Genomic DNA, 19,414 nt, shown 5'->3' on the forward strand with positions numbered 1-19,414 from the left:
TCTGAAATGCAAAAACTGAATTTAACATCTGGGCACAGTACGGAGAAATCTCTTTGAAGGAAAATCAGCAGCAAATATAATGAAACCACATGGCACAGTCACATAATGAAAAGCAATGCAATGTGCACACGGGACGCTGTCATTACTTGCAAGGAGGTCAAATTCACCTTTGATTGCTGCAGAGAAATACTCATTTCATTTGATAAGACTTGGTTGTAGCTCATTACTGAATGAGAACAGCTGTGTGTAAATCTTTTGGGAGTTACTTTATAACTGATGTTAGGATTCAATTCGGCCCTCGGTTGTGTATGCAGGAGTTTGCACTCACCTCAGGGTTGGTCCACTTGGTCTTGATCTTCTCAGCCATCTGTTGTGTACAGCCCAGCAGGTCATAACCCTGCCTGCTCTACAGGTGGAGCAGACAAACAAACAGTAAACACCACTGAGTATTCCTCTACATAAGCACGTAAACAGAGTCACAGTACGTAAACAGAGATTCTTTCTGTGTGTATCAAACAAATGAGGAAACACTCAGTTAGCTAGTTATTAGAGCACCAAATTTACCTATGTTTTACAGGTCACCACTCAATCAAAGGCCACAATTTTACATATAAAGTTTGACATGCTACATGCTCAATGCAATGTGCTTCAACAGGAAATCATATCACTACTTCCAGAGATAAAGGATTTCTTTCACATGGATGCACTGGCACAGGAAACAGGATAAAAGCTAAAGTAGGTTTAGAGTAAATAATGTGGCCTTGGGCTGTGTTTGTGGGTGCGTGTGACCCCTTTTGTGTCTCATCAATCCATATGTTGCTGTGATGTAAGAGTAAACCACTGAAGTGTGCTCCTCATCTATTTTTCAGATGTACAGGAGCGTTGTTTCTACTGTAGTTAAATGCGCCACCTTTTTCAAATGAGGCTCATGTTGAGATTTTCTGATTCAGTTTATTTTAGTGTTCACAAACAAAATCCTTGACTGTTCAAAATATTAATCCAAAACTAAGTCCTGGTTCCTGATACTATCACAGGCCTGTTAATTGGTCCTTTGTGCAATAACACAGTCCGAATGTGTTCAGTGAGTGATAACATCTGACTCTAAACGGTACTGTAATCATCACAAACACTATGCTCTGCAGAACTGAGCCCACAGTGATAATGATGATGGAGTTATTCTCAAAATCCAGCACAACATTAGCCCAGCTTACTGGACCAACTGCAATGCTGCATTCAACGACTGGTGACTCACTGGACCTATTACATACGCCTGAAGCAAAAAGCCATCTGGGAAGTAGAGGAAGGGTGAAGAAATAATTGGTGCCAAGCCAAATGGACATAGGTGTATATTCATAATGTTTAATTTCCATTTCGCAGTTTTCATAGAAATTATTTATGTGGCTGTATAATCGAATCGAATTTTTTTAATGCTGTCATGTTGGTGGTCTCAAGACATTGTTATGTTTAAAATATTACGCAGAGCTCTTACGGAGCCCTGGTGAGTTGACTTAAAGAGTACAGGGCCTACAGCTATTGGCATACTGCTTAATACTGAATCAGAAATGCAAACCAGATAGGTGGTGCGCTGAATACATTATGTTATACATATCAGAGCTGCAGATGTTGTGGAGCATACATGTTAACTATAAGTAGAGTAAATCTCACATCATTGGTCTACCATATATAAACCTGTCATGTTCTGAGTGTGCGACTCACCTTCTGCCACACATAGGCCTCATGCAGAGTAATGATCTCATGATCCCTGTGCTCACCCTGCACGGCACACACCACACAGATTATCTTCTCATCTGGTTTACAGTAGAGGGAGCCTTCCTGCCCATGCTCCTTGCAGCGCAGTCTCTCTACTGTCACAGTGTCCCTCTTACACGCCTCTCCGGCAGCCATGGCCTCCTGCCGTGGCTCAGCACCATCAGCTCCGTCACCCAGCTCAGCCGCCAGGGGTAGACTATTCTGGGCTACCTTGCTTCCCTCAGCATCATCGCTCTCATCCCCATTAGTCACTGACACTCCAAGTGGTGCCCTCCCCTGATTTGCGCCCATTCCAGCTGCCTTCTCCGCACCAGCCTCATCCTCAGCTTCCCCTCCGACTCTGGAGTCTCTGCTGGTGCCAAGTCCATTAGCTTGTGTCCCCTCGTGGTTATAAGGAATTAGAGGATGATGCGTCCTGCTGGCGTGTCTCTCAGCATGGACTGGACAGAAGGCAAAGCTGCAGATGTGGCACACTTGTGTGGCCGGTTGGGCCTCATCAGGCTCGCACTCATCACATGACCCGTCCATCTGTGGCAGCTCCTCCTGTTTCACCCTGATGGCTCCTTCCTGGGGTTCCTCTTTGTGGTCCATGGTGGCTGATATATAATAACAATAATAATTACTCAGAGGAGTAAGTCTTATAGGAGACACACAGAGTAGGGGACAGGTTATTAATAGTGGTGACCTTCAGTGAACAGCTCTCATATTTACACTGGGGAAAGTCCAAGATCCTCAGGACTAATCCCATCTGATATAATATTCCCACAACAGATGATGTATGTAGAGAGCCAAAGTCCAGAGGAAACAACATCTAGTGGAACATTATCACACAAGTGACACAAAAAAATGCATCATTCTGCAAGGGCAACAAACAGGAAGACCCATCTGCAGTCATTGAACTGTTTTTGTATGCAAACGCACTCATTTTGTTTACTGACTCACAAACAGAAAGCGCTGAGTGCGTACGCCTGTACCCTCAGCACGACCGAACACACGAGCTCTCCTCCTCTCACCTCTCTCTGTACGTCGTCAGGCCCTGACCTTTTCACGTTTTGTTCTGTTTTTGTCTTTTCCCCCTCTCACCCTCCTCCATTCAGTCCACTCTGCAGGAATGAAGCTGAGAGAATGAAAATGAATACCCTGGTGCATGCCTGGCACACATCCACACACACGCACATAAAGAAATCTCTTTTTTTTCTTCTTCTTTCTTTTCTCCTCCCTTCCTCTCCTGAGCTCTGTTTGTGTACTTTTCCCTCTGCTGACACAAACAACCGCTAGAAAAAGTGCTGTAGTGCAGAGAAAACTCCCCCTCTTCCCCCCTTTCACCACCCTTGTAACCCCAAGCCCCTTTATGCAACTCACTGCGGTGTGTACTTACTCGTCTGTGTCTTCCTCCCCCCCTCTGTTTTTTTTTCTTTCTGTCTAGGGCTAGTTTTGAGATGATGCAGAGTCAGTGGAGGTATTAGCTTGACGGCTAGCTTCCTTAGCACAGCGGCTGTACCTTGAATTATATTAGTGGGCTGTCGACTGATTAAGTTTCACTTTACAGCAGAAGAGGGGCTCCAGCTCCGATCCTACAGCGTTTACTTCCTTATTTTCTTCAGCTGCTGTCTGCCTTTTTTTTTTTTTTCTTCCTACTTCCTGCTTGTAGTCGCCTGTGTTGTGTGGGATCGGCAGAGACACGCAGAGGTTGGAGAGAGAAAACCCGTTGGTCAAACACAAAAAAAAACTCAGAACCGGACACAGGTAGAAGGGTGAACGTTCTCACAGTTGTAAAGTCGATGTGAATAAATATGTCATGAGCTAGCCTTACTTATTTTGAATATCAGTGATATAATAATTTTAACGATTTATCTGTCCGACTACCTCCACCTGTTCAGATTATGTGACAGATTCACTTCAGCCATTCAGGGTAACAAGAGGTCAGGATTTTTAGCTATCTTTATCGCACATCCGCTAACGTCGGCGCAACGACTTCTTGTATAAGGTACAACTCAGAACGAACAACGCCAAAACCTGTTCAAGAGCAGTTTCCTTCGCGTTACCACTGTTAAAATGCTATTTTTTTTCCTCTGCTGTAGAGAGACATTGAAAACTCACCAGAAACTACGCTGGATTAGATGAAGTCTGTGGCTGATGTATAATTTCCAGTCATGGCTAACGCAGAGCTGAGCCACTTTCACCCGAAATAAATTAAATCACGGTCGTTTGACAATGCTGTAGCCATTTTCAAAAATCCTTAATAACTTCCCATCAGCAATATGTCATTCAGTGTACAATTTGAAGCTTTCTTTCTTTCAGTTTTTTTTTGTCTCCTTTCATTTCCTTGACACACACTAAAACGGTAGCTGGAAATAATAGCCATTTTAGCCCCCCCCCTCCATGTATTGAATCAATTGAAAATCCAATAATAATACTAAAAATAATACTAATAATATAAAATAACATAAAAGTGCAAAATAGGAAAATAATAATTAGAAATAAATTAAAATAAACTGCAAAATAATTTCAGGTTCTTGTAAAATGTCTGTTGGGAGTAAGTGTATTTGCTGGCCTTTGTCTAGCCTCTCATCATGCTTTTGGCCCGTTGACTTTTTGTTTTTCTTGTTTCATTTTATGAAAATTATTACAGGATAGCAATTATAATAGATTGAACAAACTAATTGTAATGTGACTTAACAGTTTGCTTTGGAGATTTGATCAGAGAAGTTTGAGACTTCTCCCAAAAGTCCAAAATTTCAAAACTTATAAATCTCTCTTCTGTTTAAAAACAGTGACTTATTTCTCTGATTCGAATGTAATCATCAATACAAAATATAGGGTCTGGGTATGAGATGCTTAGGCAATGTGAGCGAAAGCAATATATGCTAATATCACAGAATGCAATCCTATTTTTCCCAGTAAGCATTTAAACGGTGATAAAAGAAATGCATGTCATTGATCATACATAAATTTTATAAGAAATTAAAGCAAAGTGAGTGACAGCTACCAGACCAAACGAAGATGTATTTATTATGTGAATACAGGGAAAGGTCCAGCTGGAAGAGTAAGCAAATTGTGAATTTTAATACTGGTGTTAATGGGGAGTTTCTAATTATAATGTCTGCTTTCCCCCTTCTGTTCACATCCTTAGCCTCCATAAACCGACAGTGAGAGACAATGGAGTGGGATTAGAGGTCTGGAGAGAGAGACAGAGAGATGAGGAAAAACAAGCTGTTCTCTGTAGAGAGATCTAGGGGCTACTGAGCTGGGCTTCACACAAGCAGTATTTGGCAAATAATTGTTGACTGTTACTCTGATTTGAAATGCACACCATAAATAACCATAAAACAAGTTCCAAGTAAGCCTCCAGCATCCCCTCAGTATGGATGATGACGCTGTCTTCGCCAAAGTTTCCAAGCTGTTTTGACTGCCACCAGAAAAGATTCACTGTAAGACTACAAACAGAAAATAAAATTCATCGGCAAAATTAAATTTGCCCTGGCATGAGGCTTGCTTATGCCATACTGATGTAACCATTCAAACCCAAACTGTGTTTTCAGAGGGCATTTAATTGTAACAGATGTATGATTCTAATTAGAGTGTAGTTGGGATTGAGAGCACAAACTGTTTCGCCACACACATCACAGCAAGATAACATCCAAAATATATTATCTTATACTGTTGAACCACATTTCATGGCCTGTGTGAAGTTAAATGCTTACCTGACTTTATTTTAAAATCTTTTACTGCATTCAGCTCTGCTAAACAGCAAGGAACAGCACCATCAGTTTTATGCACTCTGCATAAAACTGAAAACAATTAAAAGGCTCATTGACTTGCAATTCATTAGAATAAGCACTCAATATAAATACAGTATGTGGCTACTGACAGGAACTTAGATTTATTCTTTCTCTACCCAGGCATTGTAAGGAAACAAAATTTGACAAGCAATAGGAGCGAAATTTGTTTACCCAAATTGTGTCTCTACAGCTCAGAAAAGCCTGTACATGGAAGCTGGCAACACAAAGAACATCAAGCTCTCAGAAATGCCAGCCAAGAGTGAAGGAGGGAGCTTTGGCAGACAAGCACAGCAGACAGAAAACACTTACCTAATGCCTCAGTTTTAACAATGTTTTATTGGCTTGAGGTCAGCTGTTGGTCCCAAGAAAAAATGTCCTTCAGTGCAACAGCATCGCTATGTCAGAGGAGCACGTCTTGGACTGAGTTAGCATCTCTCCCTTTCTCTGCCTCTTTATCTATTGATATTTTATTCTGTCTCCTAGCTCCTTATTTGGCCTCTGGATCATTCTCTGCATGCACTTGACTTTTCCAACACTTTCTGTCTTGTCAAGTTGTCATAGCTATGCAACATAAAACAGAATCAATAAGCTGTTTTTCCGTGGTTGTTTGTGGATTCCTGAACCCTGTCTCCCGAAGCAGGAGAGAGATACTTTGCTGAATAAAACCTTTAACCCCTTTAAACCTGATATGGAACATGGACTTAAGGAGATGCATGTGGGTTATCCAGCTAATCTAGTAACGCTGCTTTGTGAGATAGACCCTTGGTGCTGCACATGCTCAATAATATTTATTTGTGTGTGTGTGTGTGTCTGTGAGTGAGCGAGTGAATGAGTGAGTGAGTGAGTGAGTGTGTGTGTGTGTGTGTGTGTGTGTGTGTGTGTGTGTGTGTGTGTGTGTGTGTGTGTGTGTGTGTGTGTGTGTGTGTGTGTGTGTGTGTGTGTGTGTGTGTGTGTGTGTGTGTGTGTGTGTGTGTGTGTGTGTGTGTGTGTGTGTGTGTGTGTGTGTGTGTGTGTGTGTGTGTGTGTGTGTGTGTGTGTGTGTGTGTGTGTGTGTGTGTGTGTGTGTGTGTGTGTGTGTGTGTGTGTGTGTGTGTGTGTGTGTGTGTGTGTGTGTGTGTGTGTGTGTGTGTGTGTGTGTGTGTGTGTGTGTGTGTGTGTGTGTGTGTGTGTGTGTGTGTGTGTGTGTGTGTGTGTGTGTGTGTGTGTGTGTGTGTGTGTGTGTGTGTGTGTGTGTGTGTGTGTGTGTGTGTGTGTGTGTGTGTGTGTGTGTGTGTGTGTGTGTGTGTGTGTGTGTGTGTGTGTGTGTGTGTGTGTGTGTGTGTGTGTGTGTGTGTGTGTGTGTGTGTGTGTGTGTGTGTGTGTGTGTGTGTGTGTGTGTGTGTGTGTGTGTGTGTGTGTGTGTGTGTGTGTGTGTGTGTGTGTGTGTGTGTGTGTGTGTGTGTGTGTGTGTGTGTGTGTGTGTGTGTGTGTGTGTGTGTGTGTGTGTGTGTGTGTGTGTGTGTGTGTGTGTGTGTGTGTGTGTGTGTGTGTGTGTGTGTGTGTGTGTGTGTGTGTGTGTGTGTGTGTGTGTGTGTGTGTGTGTGTGTGTGTGTGTGTGTGTGTGTGTGTGTGTGTGTGTGTGTGTGTGTGTGTGTGTGTGTGTGTGTGTGTGTGTGTGTGTGTGTGTGTGTGTGTGTGTGTGTGTGTGTGTGTGTGTGTGTGTGTGTGTGTGTGTGTGTGTGTGTGTGTGTGTGTGTGTGTGTGTGTGTGTGTGTGTGTGTGTGTGTGTGTGTGTGTGTGTGTGTGTGTGTGTGTGTGTGTGTGTGTGTGTGTGTGTGTGTGTGTGTGTGTGTGTGTGTGTGTGTGTGTGTGTGTGTGTGTGTGTGTGTGTGTGTGTGTGTGTGTGTGTGTGTGTGTGTGTGTGTGTGTGTGTGTGTGTGTGTGTGTGTGTGTGTGTGTGTGTGTGTGTGTGTGTGTGTGTGTGTGTGTGTGTGTGTGTGTGTGTGTGTGTGTGTGTGTGTGTGTGTGTGTGTGTGTGTGTGTGTGTGTGTGTGTGTGTGTGTGTGTGTGTGTGTGTGTGTGTGTGTGTGTGTGTGTGTGTGTGTGTGTGTGTGTGTGTGTGTGTGTGTGTGTGTGTGTGTGTGTGTGTGTGTGTGTGTGTGTGTGTGTGTGTGTGTGTGTGTGTGTGTGTGTGTGTGTGTGTGTGTGTGTGTGTGTGTGTGTGTGTGTGTGTGTGTGTGTGTGTGTGTGTGTGTGTGTGTGTGTGTGTGTGTGTGTGTGTGTGTGTGTGTGTGTGTGTGTGTGTGTGTGTGTGTGTGTGTGTGTGTGTGTGTGTGTGTGTGTGTGTGTGTGTGTGTGTGTGTGTGTGTGTGTGTGTGTGTGTGTGTGTGTGTGTGTGTGTGTGTGTGTGTGTGTGTGTGTGTGTGTGTGTGTGTGTGTGTGTGTGTGTGTGTGTGTGTGTGTGTGTGTGTGTGTGTGTGTGTGTGTGTGTGTGTGTGTGTGTGTGTGTGTGTGTGTGTGTCTGTGAGCTGTTGCCAATATTTAGTCTAGCCTCAGTGATATAAATGGGGTTTACATTCTGTCCAATTTTCTATAAATATGTCTCGGTTTCATTTATCTCGGCTGTCATAAATTCGATAGATTCTTACACCTTATATTCATCAGTGATAGCCAAATATGCTTATATTGACATGGTAAAAAAAAAACTTCAGACTGGTCAGGGTTGAGGGAAAGCTGGATGGAGCAAAGAATAGAGATATTCTAAATGAAAACCTGGTCCAGAGCAGTCAGGGCCTCAGACTGGGCTGAAGGTTCAACTTTCAACAGGACAGTGACCCTAAGCACACAGCCAAGACAACACAAGAGTGGATTAGGGACAACTCTGTGAATGTCCTTGAATGGCCCGAAAAAGAATGACAGAAAATCCCCAAATCCAGGTGTGCAAAGCTTGTCGCGTCAATTCTAAGAAGAGTCGTGGGTGTAAATCGCTGCCAAAGGTGCTTTAACTAAGTACTGAGAGAAGGGTCTGAATACTAATGTCAGTGTGATATTTCAGTTTTTTCCTTTTTAATGAATTTGCAAACATTTTTTTAAATTCTGTATTCGCTTTGTCATTATGGGTTATTGAGTGTAGGTTGATGAGGGAAAAAAATGAATTTTAATGATTTTAGCATAAAGTAAAAAAAGTGAAGGGGTCTGAATACTTTCTGAATGCACTGCAGGTATTAAAATCTCAGAGAAAATGATTTTGCAGACACGTAAGTCATTCTTCATTTCACATTATTTTTTTCAGTAGCTTTTAAGACATTAAATCTCTTGAATAACGATGCATCTCACATGGACTTAAATACTTTTTATGTCGCAGTGAAGTGAAACTCTTAGCTATGTGGCTATTCTTAGATACTAAAGCATGATATCATATGGACAGACAGACATGGAGGGGATCTGAACACAAAAAGCAGATGAACCAGTAAAGCACCATCACTGCCTTGGCATATATTCCCTCTTCTACCCTTGTTTGATCCAAACAGTGCTCTTATCTGCCTCTTACACCCACTCTGTGAGCACAGTAACTGTCTTACACCACTAGTCGTAGGGCAGTGATGTGCAACCACCAGTTTCCTGCGGGGCTCACGGTCCACTTCTGCTCAGAGCTGCAGAAATTCGGCGTCAGGGGACGACAGTAATAACTTTCAGAATCAAACATCCAACTCAGCTAATATGACAACTTTGAATTTTCACTGCACAGTTCAGTGTGTGAAAGCAATTAAGTTTAGGCTGGTGTTTCTGAAGCAAACTGAAATGTGTCATACATCAGTATTCCTTTCATTCATTGGTTACACATGGGAGAGAATTTCAGGCATCATGGATGTGTTACTTTGTTTTGTTTGTTTTGAACATATAGCTCAGCTTGAGCATTGGTTTGTAGGTAGAAAGAGCCAGGAAACAAGGCACACCTATACCTTATTATCCTCTCCTTTTATAAGAAGGACTAATTTAATTAGTAATTAGTCATTTTTGTTTTATACAACTGAAATGGTATATGGTATCATGTTCATATACAAGACTGTGAATGAATAAATAAGTCATTACTGCATACCACAGGGCAAACGAAAGTGAAATTTCCAGCTTCATACCAAACATAAATACTATAGATTTATAATGTGAAACAGAAATTGCATTTTCATTATTTCAAGATATTCCAAAGAAAAATATTGTTTTCTTAAAACTATTTAATAACCCTTCACCCAGATCATGCTATAAAGGACATTATAAGCAAAAGTGCATCTTATTTCAATTTCTATTAAGCCACATAAAGTAAATGGCAAAACTGGTTCTAGCCAACAATACCAACATAATGTCATGCCATATATAACTATAATACCATAATTTATTCTAGTTTTTGACACAGCATATTGTAATTTGCCTAATCTCATTGTCCACCCTATCCCAAAAGCACTGAAATTGTAGACTATGGCTGACATCACCTGTGTGCACAGGATAAATGCCAAACTGCAACTGCTTAATGACAACTAGGTTTTTGTGACATTTTTTTGTTTATTTTATGTTACCTTGTACAGAGGCAGCTAGAGGCTTTTCTTTTAAACATTTATTTTATTAAATAGACTGTGTGGTCATTTGAAAACATTGAATGTGAAAACCTTTTGTTAGAAATCATCTTCATGTCATCATTGGAAAAATGACTAAAGTGCTTGCTGTTGAGATACTGTATGTACATTCATATTTTTTCTATTCTTTAGTTGTATTAGTTTTTAGGGGTTATTTATTTCTTCTATCATCAACTCAACAACACAATGAATTGTGGAAATTTGTCCCAGAGAACAGACATTGGGATGGGACCTCTGTGTACCAGTCCCCAATTAGAGAGGTCTAGTGGCTGAAAATGGGAAATTACACTCACACTGCAATCTTGGAAAGATGATCTCTGTATAGGCTGTAGCTGTTATCATAGGTAGTGACAATCCTTGAACTTATTGTTGGATTTATGCCCAAAAGAGAGATTTTGGTAATGCAGTGTGAGAATAGAGTTGCATGTAGTCTTCTTGGTGAGAAGTGTGAAAATACAGTACAGTAGCCCAAATATTAATATATAGTAGCACAAATAAACAGCTACAGCTAGGTGATGTCTCTTTTTAAGTTACATTTTCTGGCCTGAAAATGCTGATGGTCAACATGGTTAGCCAGGTTTTCTGTACATTATAACGCATGATCTGGCCTCCAACAACTTTCACAAGAATAGTAGAGAGCACAGCTGCTCAGGGTGTAAGAAGGCAGACAATGCAAAACATTGAAAATCATGACACCAAAGATGTGGTGCACTCGAGGATTGCCAATGAGTCTGCTTTTACTGTGCTGTGCATGGATACCAAACCAAATGCCATATCACAGAGCTGAGGGGAAAGAAACCTTTTGCACTTCAGGAAATGTGCTTTATTAGTACAAAGCTGCACACAACACAATGCCCCTGTATGAAAATAAAACTGTTTGTGTTGCCATGTTTTATCTTCGTTTAGTTAGTAACTAAATGCTCCAACAGAATTAACTCGTCACAGGAAATTCTTAAATAAATTGTCTAATATGTCTAGACTTTTTTGTCTCAGGTTAACAGAGGATTTTCTGTTTCATAAAGTAGCCCTGCCCTAATCTGGTTAAGATCTTTTGGATACAGATTGATACTCTCTATCTCTCTCTCAGAGGAAGAAAAAGTGAGTCAAATACAGTGGGAGGTTTGTCTAAGTTTGTTATGTCTTGGCATGCTCATTTTTCCTGCTGTATCTGTGTTTCATCAATGGCAAACAAGCGTGTACTCACCACTGAGTCACACTCTGGAGAGTAGAGAAAACACCACTTAAACAGTACAGTATGTTTAGATTACCACCATCCAAAACTGTGAAATATAGGTAAATGTAAATATGACAGCAAAGTGAAATGTACATCAAATGTAGATTGCATGCAAGAATACTCAAATAAAGCGTTCACCCGCAATGCTTCGATTAACAGCCTTTTACGACTGTCATGCGTGCTTGGCCACAGCTGGACCACTAACTTCCATGACATCATAGCTGGGGAAACGGAGCAGATCATTGGCACTATATAACAATGACATTCAGTGTTTTCCTCACTGGTCCCTCCCAGCAGGCCCCTAAACGTGGGCGCCGGGTCACAATGCTCCTCTGTGCCCCCTGACATATGGCATCCTGGCACTGATGTGGCCCTGGAAAGTTCTCCGTGCCAAAAGCGTTCCAACCTTCCAAAACCCGGGATGATGTCCTGTGTGGCTCATGCTTGATTGTCGGGGGAGACTGTCCTCTCCTAAAAAACAACCCTATAGGTTATCTGTGCAAGAAGCTTATGACCCATAGTTACATTTTATAGTTAGGCATTATTGTTACCACTTGCGGTGGTAGTAATTATTATGGGAGCAAAGGAGGAAGCGACGTATAAAGAGTGACAAAGTCCGCATAGGGAGGAGGTCAGGTTGGATGGATGGGTCGATAAAACACAGGAATTTGTCCTGTTGAGACGGGACACCAGTGTTCGTTTCCCACTAGAAACCAGTAGTCATCATTGTTTCTTTGACCATGACCGTTCCATAACCTTAACTGCGTGTTTATTGTAAACATGATGATGAAGGTCCTCTTACCTTAATGAATATATTTTAACTAATTTGAACCCAAACCATGATCTTTCCCCAAAACTAACCAAGTTGTTTTTGTGCCTAAACGTAACCAAACCATGACCATTCCAAGCTTAACTATGTGTTTATTATTGTAACCATGTATGCAAAGGTCCAGTACGCCTGCTGCCATAGGTGCACTATTTCATGAGACAGTCCTATGGGTCACCTCATGAGGGTTGGGACAAAAAACCTATATTGACTTGTTGTGTCAGGGACTCAGCTTACAAAACACTGAAAGACAGACAACTCCAAGGTGAGTGTGTTTGGTGAGATAGGCAGAGCATATGAGAAGAAGAGACACTTTTGAATAGTTAAAAATTGGCTGCTAAACCAATCAGGCTTTCACAATTTGGAGTGCGCTGATGATAATTTAAGGGCTTCCACACACTTTCTATTAATAAAAGAAATAGGGAACTTATTTCTCAAAGAAACCTGACAACTAGTCTTTAAAGCAAAGCAATTCACATCACAAACCTCTTATTATCTTTTCATGTTGAAGCCGACTTTCCAAGTCATTTTATTTGTGTCCTCTAATCAGAGTGTAGCATTGTTCTCAAGGTAATGCTGCAGCTGTCAGTCAAAATGTGGAAACATGAACCTTATTCCTTTCCTTGTCAGAATGGAAAATTGGGGGATGGGGGAAGATGAGAGACTGAGACTGCATTCGGCTCAGTTCCTGAGGTAATTAAAAATTTAAAGGCAAAAAGGAATCACACAATGTTCACTCAAACAGCGTTACCTGGGGCCTACAAAATGGAGTAGAGTCATTTGTGTGTGCCCATTGCTGACTGACGGAGTGATGAGAAAGAAGAAAGAGAAACAGGAAAGGAGTGAGAAAAAGTGAAGAACAGGTTGGAGGGAGGATAGAAGCAGAGAGTATTTTTCTAAAAGGATGGGGTAATGTGGAGGACAGATTGAAGATTGAATTTCATCTTCACAGTCAAGAACACTGCCTGCAAGCAAACAAAAGGATGAAAAGTTGACCTGCCGCTGTTCTCTGACTGACTGTTAGACAGTCCCCCATCTTCCTGATTGCAGCCCCTCCTTTTTACTCCCTGTATTGCTGCAAGTCTTCCACTGCCTGTGTTCAACATCAACTCCTAAAACAATTATTGGACTGCCAGAGGGTGGACATAGCGCTGAGTCTGCAAACAAATGTGGAAGACTACCTGTCACAGAGGGTGGAGACAGCTGAGGAGAAGGATATAGGATGAAAAGAAAAAAGAGTGGGAAGTAGAAAGAATGGATAAATCATTTAAAAAATGGAATCTAATGACACTTAAGGTTGGCTGACACTGGAACTCTGTGTGTGTGCGTGTGTGTGCGTGCGTGCTTGTGTGCGCACGCTTACACATGTGCTCTGTCCCCCGTCTTTGAGAGAATACAACAGTAGTCACAGCAAAAGCAGATTATGAGATTAAGTGGTGTGCTTCTGGGAAATAAGTTTAAAAAAAAACGTAGATGAATGAATACAGTAAGAACAATGGCACTAGGGGGAACTCATTCTTAATTGAACTTTTGTGTAGAGTGTTTATGCATAGGGGGACTGTGAGTGTAAAGTATGAGTGAGGGGTGTTGTTTGGATAAGCAGTTCTGAATAATATACTACAGTACGTTTCAACATGTGATATAGAGAGGGCAGAAGGGTTACCGTCACTTTGTATTGGCTTTACTGAGAGCAGGGAAATGAATCGGTAAATCAGTAGGATTAATAATCGGCTCTTGGTGGGAAATAACCCGCAGAGAATCACAATGACTTGGCTTTTATCTCCTTTGCTTACAGAATTGCCTGTCCCGCTCAAGATTGCCTTGCAAGTACACCACGAAATCCCCATGGGATTAAATTGTTTTGATGAAACAATTCTATACATGAAACATGTATAGAATTGCAGTAGAGGAATTTGTAAAGCATGGTAAATATGAAATCAGGGCTTTGATGTTAACCACTGCAGGGCCAACTATATGCCTCTTTTCCTACCCGTGTAGGAAAACTGTAACCCCCCCCCCCCCGTTTAGAAATAGGATCTTATAGCCTAAATTGAAAATGGGCCTGCCCCACAACACTCAACACATGGCAGCAGATGTGTGGCAATATGTGAGAGGGGGGGCAGGGCATAAGGAAAATGAGACAGAGCAAGGAGAGACTGAAGGAAAGAGACAGAAAGAGGAAAAAGGGACTGGTAGGAGGGGGAAATAAAAAGAGAGGAAGGGAATCAACAGACAGGAGTACAGAGGTGGAAGAAAGATGACAGAGAGAGGGGAGGGAAGAGGAATGGAAAGGAGTTTAGAGGCTCTCAAACACTTTGCGCTCCCAGCACAGCAGATGCCACATTCTGTCTAGCACAGTGATCTGTGGGCCTGCTCTATTTATACCCTCACTGTGTCACTTCAGGGCCAGCACAACACTCACTACGCACACACACACATCTAACATCAGGCTTTTTGCAGAAGCTCTTCTGCAATGACTGAAATGAGGCAGGTTAGAGAGGTTCCCTGCAAAGAATAGAGATGGAAAACAATGTTAGAGCATTCACAGAGACAAAATGGGAACAGGGAAATATACAGACCCCTTCACTTTTTGCACACTTTATTGTGTCATACATTTAATTTAAAATACATAAAGTTGCCATTTTTGCCCGTCAGTGTACACTCAATAACCCCAAAGGACAAAGTGAAAACCTATTTTTGGAAATGTCTGCAAATTTATTAGAAATCAAAACTGAAATCTCTTTTACAAAAGTATGCAGACCCTTAATTTACTATTTTATAGAAGCCCCTTTGGCAGCAATTACCGCTTAGAGTCTTCTTGGGTAAGTCTCTACAAGCCTTGCACACCAGGATTTGGGCAGTTTATCCTATTCTTCATGGCAGATCCTCTCAAGTCCCGTCAGATTGGATGGGAAGCGCCTTTGAACTGCCATCTTCGGGTCTCTCCACAGATGTTCTATGGGGTTTAAGTCTGGGCTTTGCCTGGGCCACTCAAGGACAGTCAGGTACTTGTCCCGGAGCCACTCCAGTGTTGTCTTGCCTGCATGCTTCGGGTCATTGTCAGGCTGACAGGTGAGCCGTCGCCACGGTCTCAGGTCACGTGCACTATGGAGCAGGTTCACTTCAAAGACCTCTAGGTATTTGGCTGTATTCATCCCTCTCTCAATTCTGACCACTCTCCCTGTCCCTCCCAATGAGAAAACCCCCATGGCATGATGCTGCCACCACCATGCTTCATCATGGAGATACTATTAGCTAGTTGAGGAGCAATGCCTGGTGTTTGCCAGACATAGTGTTTGGAGCTCTGCCCAAAGGATTAAATTTCTGTCTCATCAGACCAGCAAATCTTTTCCTCATGCTCTCAGATCTTAAATGCTGTTCGGCAAACTCCAAGCAGGCTGTCATGTGCCTGTTACTCAAAGTGGCCTCCGTCTAGCAACCCTCCCATAAAGGCTTGATTGATGGAGTGCTGCTGAGATGGTTGTGCTTCCAGCAGATTCTCCCATCTATGCAGAGGACTTCTGAAACTCTGTTAGAGTGACTGTTGGGTTCTTGGTCACCTCCCTGACCAGGGTCCTTCTTGCCTGGTTATTCAGTTTGTCCCAAAAGCCAACTCTATGAAGAGTCCTGGTGGTTTCAGGCTTCTTCCATTTTAGAATTAATGAAGCCACTGTACTCCTGGGAACATTCAAAGCTTTAGAAATGATGTTATAATCCTGCTCTGATCTATGCCTCACCATAATTTTATCATGAAAGTCTACAGAGAGTTCCTTGGACTTCATGGCTTGTTTTTTTATCCTGTCATCCAGTGTGAATTGTGGTGTGTACCTTTCTAAACTATGTCCAAACAATCAATTTGCCACAAATGGAATCCAATCAAGTTCTAGACACATCTCAAGGATAATTAAAGCAAACAGGATATACCTGACCAAAATTCGGAGTGCCACAGCAAAGGGTCTGAATACTTTTGTAAATGAGAGATTTCAGTTTTGGGTTCTTCATAAATTTGCAAACATTTCCAAAAAAATGTTTTCACTCTGTCATTATGGATTATTGAGTGTAAATTAATGAACAAAATGGCAATTTCTGAATACTTTCTGTAGTTACTGCATATATACTGTATATATGTGTTTGTATAAATATATATCAATTTCAAAGTTCCTTTGAAACTTGTATGTGGGAGAAGATACAGATGCAGATTTTGCTTTTCAGTAATGCCTGGCTGGTTTTAGTTGGCAGGCCAGACCATGAGAAAGGGGCGAGTGAACAAACAGTGGTCTGATTGAGCAGTGAGAGGACTCAAGCGTTTTGGATCGCCTTGGATACTGGGAGTAACAGCCACAAGTTACATCAGCCTTCCACCTTAACAATGAACAGAGTTGGGAAACTCAAAGAGGAAAATCTTCCATGAGTGTTATAATGGTAGAGGAAGGGTGGAGGGGATGAGAAAAAAGGAAATAAAAGAGAGAGAGTTTGGATATTTAAAGTTGCAGCAACAAATACAGGTCTGCATATCCTCTCCTCCATAAAAGTGAATAGTGAATTTGTGACACTACTGTATGAAGATGTGAAAATTGTATATGAATCATCATGCGGCTTTTTTCTCATTTTTGATGATTTTTCACATGTGGGCTGAAGGAAAGCTTGATAACAGCACAGCTTTAATTTAATAAGTAGTGTGCTGTGGACAAAAGCAGGGTGTCTTTTCTCATGCTTCGTGTGTCACCTCATCTGTAAAGCTATGTTGCATTGTTAAGAGGAAGCACCTCTACATGTTAAATGGCCTTTGTTGGTAATCAATCAGCTCAAATGTTACAGAAGCAGAGCAGGGTTCATTACATATCCGGCTCAGAGAAATGACACCACTCCACACATCCATCAACCTCACACACCGTAGGCCCCTGTAGTGTAACACTAGCCGGTACGGAGTAGAGGGTGTGCTCACACACCCAAATACAATAACTCACACATATACAAATGTACACAGATGCACACGTCCACACACTTGCATAGTTTTCTGTGACCTATGGTGGTTTATGCAAAGTCACACAATTAAATTCTAATGGAAGGAGGTGGCATTAAAAGAGCAGGAGGGATATTTTATGCAGGTGCAATAAAAAAAGCTTGGAGGCAATCTTTGAAGGGTCACCTTTGATATTATGAAAAATAAAAGGCTAAATCATGTCTGTAATAGTTCTGTGTGTCTGTCAATGTGTGAGAGAAAGAGAGGCAAACTTTAAAGACGCCACCTATATCTAGTCATGTAGGTTACAATAAAATTAAATGAAAGCTAAGATAACTGTTTGCGTGACTGCGTGTGAACCAATGACTGAGCACTCCAGCTGTCAGAGGCACAGAGGGGAAGAGGGAGCTGTGCATATGTGTGCACCAGTGAGCGCAGGAAAGAACAACAACAAACGCTTCCCCCACTTTGAAGTGGACCTTATCACCTTCCCACCCTTCGCTCCCCCCTCCACTGTCCATCAGCAAGCCATAATTCCAGGCTCTCATCTGCCGATGTGCCTCTGAAGTTCAGGAATGCCGGCATGGGATTTGAGGCCCAGTGAGTTATGGGAACACCTGGGAAGGGGTGAAGGGGGGACAGGCATGGTGAGAGAAGGGGGGGTGTTCAGGCATCCTTATACCTATGAAGGGCAACATGTTGAAAGCCAACAAGACTGATGGATTAGTTCTGGTGGTCAGCCATCCTAGGAGTAATATGTCTTTGAATCATGGAAGAAGAATGGAATACGAGCCTGCTGACGGCATGCACATACCCACACACACCTTTTGTTTTTACGAGATGGGAACATGAGCGTATAATACAGGCTTGCGTTTCCAGCGGCAACTTCAGATAGAAAGAAATTGCATAGAATTTGGGGATGGCAGAGGGGTGGGCGTATTTGAAAATGCTGAGAGTTATAAAAACAGAACATGGCTAGGGTCGTGGCCCAGCCTGACTCTGTTGTACCTGCACAGCAAGCATGCATTCTTTAAGCCTGCACGCTCAAAGTCACCCATCTGCCTGTCCCTGTCCTAGCGTAGTCACTACATTGCCCTCCATTTGTTTGTCATTTCAGCTAGAGCAGAGGTTTGTTTGAATCTCTTCGTGTCTCCGTGGTTCTCTCTCAGTCTCTTGCTATATGTTGTTCACATACAGTATACATATGAGTGTGTTGAAACTATTGCTTTCATTGTTGATTAATCTTTCGAGTATTTTTTGAATCAGTCAAAATGAAGCCAAAAAAAATGAAAAAAAAATGAAAAAAGAGCCGATTGGAATTGTAGGGACATAATTCTGGCTGTTGCAATAGCACAAGCAAACTCTTGTTTGTTTATGTTCCCTAGATAAATCATATTCATTCAACTTAGTTCCACCTTATAGTTTGAGAAACACTGGTTTAATCTGTTCTTTGAAAATTTTCTTGTGTTTATTTTTTGGGGAAAAAAATACCCTACCCTCTAAACTATTTGAAAGCTCAATCAAAACAAATATGCACCACTTCAACAAGTGGAGAAATTTAAAACTGGACAGGTCTACTGTCCCTATAGTTATGGTTGCAAAGCTGTGATAATCACTGACTGGGGAAGGGATATAGTGAATGATCAAAATTGCTGTCAGTTAATTTCCTGTTGCTCAAGAAGAAAAAGTGAATAAACTAATCATTTTAGTATGTGTGTTCTTTGAGAATCTGGAATGAAACCACGAACGTGGCATAACTATATTGCTCCCTATTACTTCCCCATGACAGGCAAAGCAGGAGGAAAATAAAAGTCAATGCACAAATGAATAAATCGCTTTGTTGCACTCTCTTTGCCCTTGGTGGAGATGTCTGTTTTCTGTATTAGTGCATCTTACAGCCAATCTCTATACTTTTCCATTACCTGATGGGAGGCAATAAGTTTTGATATTAAAATTGAATCATATACAGTAGCTGATCCCAGTGGTATATTTCAAACCTCAAGTGTCCAATATACCTCTTTTTTCTTTTAAAGGATAAATGATATGGAATAAATGATATGGTTCAAAAATCGAAGGAGTGGGGGAAAAAATGAAAGGAGACAAAATGAGAGAAAACACTAGATATTCCCCATGTGGTAGACAGTGCTATATTACATGGGATTGTGGAACCCTAAAAAGATTTAGTTTCTCTCTCAGTGGCATTGATTTTGTGGAAGATGTCTTTGTAACTAG

General features: G+C 41.7%; 1 protein-coding gene and 1 long non-coding RNA gene across 8 annotated transcripts in view; one reads left to right on the top strand and one right to left on the bottom strand.

Moving 5' to 3' along the window:
* trim44 (tripartite motif containing 44) overlaps positions 1-4,092 on the bottom strand; it is a 43,928-nt gene extending 39,836 nt beyond the window's left edge. The window contains exons 1-4 of one of the 7 annotated variants that reach the window (XM_040133883.1): positions 3,871-4,092; positions 2,784-2,887; positions 1,717-2,366; positions 329-406 (exon numbers count right to left, since the gene is read on the bottom strand). In XM_040133883.1, coding sequence (XP_039989817.1) covers positions 329-406; positions 1,717-2,361 — 723 coding nt within the window. In that variant the 5' untranslated portion in view covers positions 2,362-2,366; positions 2,784-2,887; positions 3,871-4,092. Of the gene's footprint in view, positions 1-328; positions 407-1,716; positions 2,367-2,783; positions 2,888-3,148; positions 3,725-3,870 lie in introns of those variants that run through there. The other 6 variants (XM_040133882.1, XM_040133879.1, XM_040133884.1 and 3 more) reach the window with 6 other exon arrangements.
* LOC120793634 lies at positions 3,435-6,148 on the top strand. Its single transcript, XR_005708009.1, has 3 exons — positions 3,435-3,516; positions 4,904-5,201; positions 5,743-6,148. It is a non-coding gene; the product is annotated as an uncharacterized LOC120793634 (long non-coding RNA).
* The last annotated feature ends 13,266 nt before the right edge of the window (positions 6,149-19,414 follow it).

Source organism: Xiphias gladius, chromosome 8, assembly GCF_016859285.1.
Source record: "Xiphias gladius isolate SHS-SW01 ecotype Sanya breed wild chromosome 8, ASM1685928v1, whole genome shotgun sequence".
Classification (NCBI taxonomy): domain Eukaryota; kingdom Metazoa; phylum Chordata; class Actinopteri; order Istiophoriformes; family Xiphiidae; genus Xiphias; species Xiphias gladius.